The sequence below is a fragment of the Anguilla anguilla genome, chromosome 2 (assembly GCF_013347855.1).
Source record: "Anguilla anguilla isolate fAngAng1 chromosome 2, fAngAng1.pri, whole genome shotgun sequence".
Classification (NCBI taxonomy): domain Eukaryota; kingdom Metazoa; phylum Chordata; class Actinopteri; order Anguilliformes; family Anguillidae; genus Anguilla; species Anguilla anguilla.
The window spans coordinates 57,123,200-57,130,178 of record NC_049202.1 but is presented as its reverse complement, the minus strand read 5'-3'; the positions used below and the strand labels follow the sequence as shown (position 1 = coordinate 57,130,178).

The 6,979-nt window shown below is 39.6% G+C and overlaps 1 protein-coding gene and 1 non-coding gene across 2 annotated transcripts; one reads left to right on the top strand and one right to left on the bottom strand.

The window, feature by feature from the left end:
- Window positions 1-3,134: 3,134 nt before the first annotated feature.
- trnaa-agc lies at window positions 3,135-3,207 on the bottom strand. The gene has a single exon. It is a non-coding gene; the product is annotated as a tRNA-Ala (tRNA).
- Window positions 3,208-3,327: 120 nt separating this feature from the next.
- On the top strand, window positions 3,328-6,953 carry galk1 (galactokinase 1). The gene is made up of 8 exons (XM_035404729.1): window positions 3,328-3,765; window positions 4,551-4,740; window positions 5,062-5,181; window positions 5,393-5,528; window positions 5,651-5,832; window positions 6,015-6,165; window positions 6,451-6,613; window positions 6,737-6,953. The coding sequence occupies exons 1-8, from the start codon at window positions 3,595-3,597 to the stop codon at window positions 6,806-6,808; spliced, it is 1,185 nt and encodes a 394-aa protein (XP_035260620.1). The 5' UTR covers window positions 3,328-3,594; the 3' UTR covers window positions 6,809-6,953.
- Window positions 6,954-6,979: the final 26 nt, after the last annotated feature.

Genomic DNA, 6,979 nt, shown 5'->3' with positions numbered 1-6,979 from the left:
ATTTACTTTGATATTGCTTCAGCTCACATTTATCATTATGCCCTTGGTACACAGAATATGGACTGCCAATGATAGGGGAATATTGAAGATTCTCTCCAAAACAAGACACCAGAAAAAGTAAAGGCCATTCAGAACAATAAGGATGAACACAATCTGTGTTGCTAGGTAACAGTACTGATAAAGCAATGGTCGAGAGTCATTACCCTTTCCTCGGTGCAGACATTTCCTTAGCAACAGAACAATTGAGCTGCGATGACGAACTAGAGCAGGGACAAAAACTCATTAAGAACCAATCGGCTGTGGTTTAAATCTGCTAAATAAGGAATGCTTCTGCCAGTACCTGCTATACATACTCGCGATGCTGGAGCCAGATCCAGCAACAGCAATGTCCTCACTCACTGGCTGCATCAGTATCAGGCATGCCTCAGGTACATAGCACACACTTATATACAGGCTGGCTCGTTAATTCACTCTCTGTTTTAGGACAGATGTGCCAGCCTCCCAGCAGAATTATTTATTTTCATTCCACATAGACGGCAGAGAACTCAAAATAATAAAATCTTTGGTAATCAATATCTTATTTTTCCCACTGAAAATGGATGCAAAGATAAATATGGAGAGGGAACACAGCTTTAGAAAAACATGTATTAAGCTCTGTGATACCATACCTAGGTTACATTTGATGTATTGTAGATTACAACCATTGGAAATAGCTATATTAATAGCATGCACTTTTATTTAGACTGTATTGATGTTCCTAGCAACAGCCAGTACAGCTAGTAGCAAAAGCAACCAAGCAGATCTCAGTCACATCCCTTCACACAAAGCTGTGCTTGTTTGGCTCCTGTGCCGTTGCTAAGATGTTGATGACTTCAGTGGCAGTAAATAATCCTCAGTCTCAACCCGCATGGAGATAAAGTGGGTTCTCAGACTGCAGCTCGTAACAAAATGTTACATACCAGGGACAGTTATTTAAATCAGCTCCACAATGTGCTAAAGTGTGTGAACAGCTTGATAATTCCACTGAAAATGTATTTTTTAAAATCACACATACACACTTTGTGCTGTAGGTTGCCTCTTGCTAGACCAAAAGATGACAAGAAGGCTGCGTTTACCCCTCCAAATGAAATGTGTTCAAATGGGAAGAAGAGTGTATTTACTGGGAGGGGGTGAAAAATGCCAGACAGCATAGTAATAGTGAAACAGATCTCCATGGCGATGAGGCCTAATTAAACAGCCACCAACTCTTCACAGCATTCTTCCTCTACAGCACCCATGACTGAAAAGCACATCAATAGGACAACTGACGCACTGCTTCGCAAACACTTACACAAGGGGGTGAATGTAAAGGACATAAAGTGCAATTAGTTTGTAAGCAAATATTTAGCAGACATCACCTCCAACACTGTGCAAATATTGTTTTGTTTCTTTTGTTTTTTTCTTTTTTTTGTTTTTTTTTGCAGATTTATACATGACGGTAAAGGATTTTCTTTAATCAATACACAATGCTAAAGGGTCTACCAAATATGTTAAAGTAGGCCAAATCAAATTATACAAATAAAATATGCTGTAGATAGAAACACACAGGTCCAGCTTGCACTTTGCTGGTCTTCTGCACTAAGCTGTTTGTTGTGTGAACCCATAATCTGACATTTTAATAGAGTTACAAACTTTTCACATCAAGTTAAAGCCTGATGTGCCACAAAGTGGGGCTATAACTGAAAAATCTAAACAATCGGTAAACAAATGTGTACGTTGCATACGTATGCTTGGATAATAAAGGAATAACATTTTTTTTTTCTAAAGCACGTGACCCACAGGGATTTAAACCTACATTACAATAGATATCCGCATGAGGTCCTCATACACACTGGATTAGCACAATCACCTGACTAATCACACAAAATTGTTACAGTCATAAAAGTAATTTGTTGTCATAACGCATGGAGAGGAAGGATGGGCTTTCAAACAAAAAAGTCTTATAGTGAATGAATACACCAGCATCCTCTACATAGCTGGCAAAATACTAATAAATACTATTTATTAGCAATTCAGGAGTAGATTATAGCTATTTATTAGTATTTTGCAATTTAACCAAACATCTATGCAAGGCCAATATACAATTAGTACACTTAGTTTATTTGAATTTTGCTGTTGGCTGAATTGGCTCCTGATTCACAGCTCCAGATGTGAAATTATCAATCCACTTTAAGAAAGTTTTTTTTTAAATTGAGTTCTAAAGCCTAGCACTGCCACCCAAAGGTGAAAATATTTCACCCAAATCAGGTCAGGTAGGCCGACATCAGGACCTCGTCTGTCATAACCAAGTGTCAAAGTTTGAGACATTTTGCTTTTGAAGAGAAAACTCAATAGGCCTGTATTACCTTACCTTTTTCAATAGGCATATGTTACCTCACATAAAAAGTTTATTTTAAAAAGTTACAGTACTATTTCACCCACATCAGATGAGGGGTAGGCCCACTTCAGGACCTGTTCTGTCAAATGTCAAAAACATTTAAATTTCCAAACTGTCCCTTTTTTTAATAGGTCTGTATTGCCTTGCATAGAACATTTGGTGTGGGATTATTTAAAAACAATCCAATAATACATTGATGTTTCACCCAAATCATGTCAGAGATACTTTTGGACCTTTTCTGTGTCATTAAGAAGTGACAGAATTAACAAAGCACATTCATGCATACATAAGTGCATGTGTAAATAAATAAATAAATAAACATGTACATACGCACATGCATCCGTTTTCTACAGGCTATTGTCTCTGATCTTTTCAGTTTAGCAAATAAACGCACTGGTTCATCTTCGAGTGTTTTGTGGAATTAATTGTGTGTGTTATTTAGGCTTGCAAAAAAATGCGCTGATGGTTGGATATATGTTGTTTCCATATTAGAGCCTTCAAAATATATCTGAAGAATACATAAATTTTAAAATGTTTCGTCGTATTCTGACCATTGCGCCATTTCTATTTGATCCGCAGCTCTAGAAGAACATTATAAATTTTGCAAACGCGCAAACAAGACTGGTTCAACGTTGACCCGGGGATCGAATCAGGAGCTGCGAATCGGGAGCCAATTTAAACATGCTAATTTTGCGACGTCGGTCATTGAACAAAACATTGGAGGATGCGGGCATCGATCCCGCTACCTCTCGCATGCTAAGCGAGCGCTCTACCATTTGAGCTAATCCCCCTTCCGTAGATATTACAAATCTTTAGACGTCATAGAGGAACACGGGAAATGCAGTAGTCGAGAGACGTCCCACATTGGTGTAGGGTGTAGGCCAATCAGAATGGAATGCTACGAAAAAAGCTGTTCATTAGCTAACTTACGTAGACTCAAGGAAATGACTCAAATGCAATTCTACTGTTTGATTCTGTCCGGAAATATTAGACGCTTGTGTATTTAAAATGTACATAGATAACGTATGGGTTTATTAAAATATCAAAATAGTTGAAAAGCTATATCGGTAAAACGAGCAGTGTACATTTCTGCATTTACCGCTGTCTACCAGCTTACTCAGACGACTGTTTTTTCCATCTGACCGTAGTCAGAGCGAGCCGCCAATCATTTTTCCAACATGGCCAGCAGCAGCCCCGTACCTAGTGTTGAAAATATGGTTGCAGAAGCTCGACGAGCGTTCCAGGCAAACTTCGGGGGACAGGATCCGGAGGTTGCCGTGTGTGCACCTGGGCGAGTGAATTTAATTGGAGAGCACACCGATTATAATCAAGGATTTGTACTGCCAATGGTGATTTAAATTTTTAACTCTCAAAATGTTGACTACAAAGTTTTTTGGTATAAGTTGGCGCTATTAAGTGCTGAGCACTCATTTATTTTGTTTTCCGTTCGGCTGGGTTGAGAGGCTGAGGGCTAAGACAATTGTAACAGTTTTCAAAACCCAGAAATAAATTACAGTAGTGTAATTTCATCATCAGAAGTGAGTATTCTTACATGAATAAATCGTGATTTTGGCTATAGTCTTGCATTCCATGAGGGTAAGATGAATTAATGCAATATGCCTAAATATTGCAAATATATATATGTTTTATCCAGAAGATGTGGTAGCTGTAAAGTGTAACAACATTCCACTAAAAAGGCAGTTAAATATAGAGAATGGAGAGCAAGATAAGTGCAAACATTTGCAGTAATTGTAGTCTTTTAGAATTGAATGCACTTACCATGCGAAATGTATCATCTGCAATCCCTTTTAAATTGACTATTTTTGCAATGCTTTAGCAGGCATTGATTGTTTGATGTTAATACAAACGCAGTCCTTCGTTCAGTATTTTGCACCTTGGGCCAAGCATGGTCTTTTACAAGATAAAGGCAGTTTCCATTGTTATGTCTAATTCTTTGAAATGAGTTCAGCAAACATATTTCTTAGAAATGAAAATAATCAGTCAGTCAAAAGATCTCACTTTAAATATCTCTGCATGTATTGACAGCATTGGGACAGAAATGATTGAAAATTAATTTTATTGGCTGGTGTGATTAAATTATATGACATTGTCATTTTTAATTGTCTGGTTGCAGGCATTGCCTCTTGTGACAGTTATGGTGGGCAGTCGAACTCCTGACCAAAATGTTTCCATTGTAACTACAACTGAGACTGCGGAGGAGCCTAGGAGGGTGGACTTCGTTCTGCCGAAAGACAACCAGCCTTTGTCTCCTGGGCAACCAAGCTGGGCTAATTACATAAAAGGAGTTTTACAACACTACAGGGGTAACTTAACATTCACATTATTAATTTATTAATTGATCAGACTCGTATGCAGAGTGAATTAAAGGATTCTGTAAGAAATACAGGGACTGATTGAGTTAGCACAGTGAAACTCAATCAGCTGTTGCAAAACACAACCAAATATTACAAATATTACAATTTTCAGAAGTTTTATATGAAGGAGAAAAGATGAGTGGACAAAAAGGGGAGATATTAGAGTGCTGTTGTTAAACTCCTTCTCTTTGTAAATTTGTCCTCATAATATAATTGTGCTTGAGAGGGTCCCACAGAAATAACCTGCCCACCCTAATTTTTTCTAACCAGCACAGCCTCTGCCTGGATTCAGAGCTGTAGTGGTGAGTAGTGTGCCACTGGGGGGTGGGTTGTCCAGTTCTGCCTCTTTGGAAGTGGCAGTTTATACATTCCTTCAGCAACTATGCCCAGGTGAGAATCGGTTCAGATACCTTTCTGTCGGTTACTCAGGCTTGATAGTATGATTCTTTAAAGGTTAATTAGTGAATGTTTTTAAACATTGCATAATTGTAGCATGAGGCACAAAAAAAATGATTGTTGTATTTCAGAATGCGAGTCAGGATTTCTTTATATATACATTGTAAAAGCATGGGCAATATTTGCATTTCACCCCTTTTGTCAGATGATGGGGACAAGGTGGCGAAGGCTCTGGCATGCCAACAGGCCGAGCACACCCATGCTGGAGTGCCTTGTGGCATCATGGATCAGTTTGTGTCTGTCCTGGGCTCAGAGGGCCATGCTTTGCTCATCGATTGCAGGTACAGTTCTGGTCACGTCCATGCTTGTGAACCTTCTCATTCAGGAAGACTGACTAAATGTTTTCATATCACTTGTGCAAATGATCTACATTTTCACCTCATTTATTCTGTTGCCCCTCTAGATCTTTAGAGGCCACGTTAGTTCCTCTGGCAGACCCGAGCCTGGTCATCCTGATTACCAACTCCAATGTACGGCACTCTCTGACAGGCAGCGAGTATCCAAGTAGGCGGAGGCAGTGTGAAGAGGCAGCGGCCATTTTGGGCAGGAGCAGCCTGAGGGAGGTCTCTTTGCAGGACTTGGAGGGTGAGAGAGGGAGGAAGAATGAAGGAAGAATGTGAAAATAATGGTGGGATAGCCAAAAGTGAAAGAATGACAGAAATAAGGATGTAAAAGCATGTGTAACTGACATTGTGAAACAGAATCACTTTTCTATGAGTGAAAAAAATGTTGGTGACATCAAGGATTTCATTTCTCTATGTTTCCAGATGCCAAGGGGCGCTTAGACAGCGTGACTTTCCGGCGAGCACGTCATGTGATTGAAGAGATTAAGCGCACCACAGAAGCTGCAGAAGCACTGAAACGAGGGGCTTACCAAGAGTTTGGAAAACTCATGGTGGAGAGTCACAACTCACTCAGGTGACCATGCAATGCTACACAAGACTGTTAATAGCACAGGACAATAGACAGGAAATCCTTTACACAGAATAACGAATTGTGTTATAAATGTTTGCAATCATAAATATTTACACAGGAAGGCAAACATGGAGTCAACATGGCACATTTTTTAAGAGAAAAGGTACATGCGCTGAAAACTTACAATAGAACCTAAGTTAGCCGCTTGAAGCCACTTGTTTCTGACTTCCTTGCAAACACTGTTCAAATGTGTGTTCTTTCCATTCTGTATGGGGTGACTGCTGCCAGGGACCATTATGAAGTGAGCTGCAGGGAGCTGGACCAGCTTGTTTCTGCAGCCATGGCTGTGAAGGGGGTTTATGGCAGCCGCATGACCGGGGGAGGGTTTGGTGGGTGTACTGTTACCCTGTTGGAGGCGGACGCTGTAGACAGGACAATGCAGCACATCAAGGTGGGTTTCATTGGTTGTACCCTTTCGGATTACAGCATTCAACTAATTAAATTCAATGTTTGTTTCTGCTTACAAGATGGGCATACAAGAGTAGAACTGAGCTTGCATCTCTTTTTTTCACAGGAGCAATACCATGGTTCCCCCACCTTCTACATCACTAAACCTTCAGATGGAGCACGAGTCTTAAACATATGAGATACCTATGCAGATTCATATTTCATATGCTACAACCGATGCATTTACATGGTATGGTCCCTGCTTACATGAAAATGACAATACAATAATGACAATAAATCAAGTGTATACAATTATTTATTAATTAAAAAATGAATCAAAAGGGCGTTCCCAGTGTATTGTTCTGCTGAT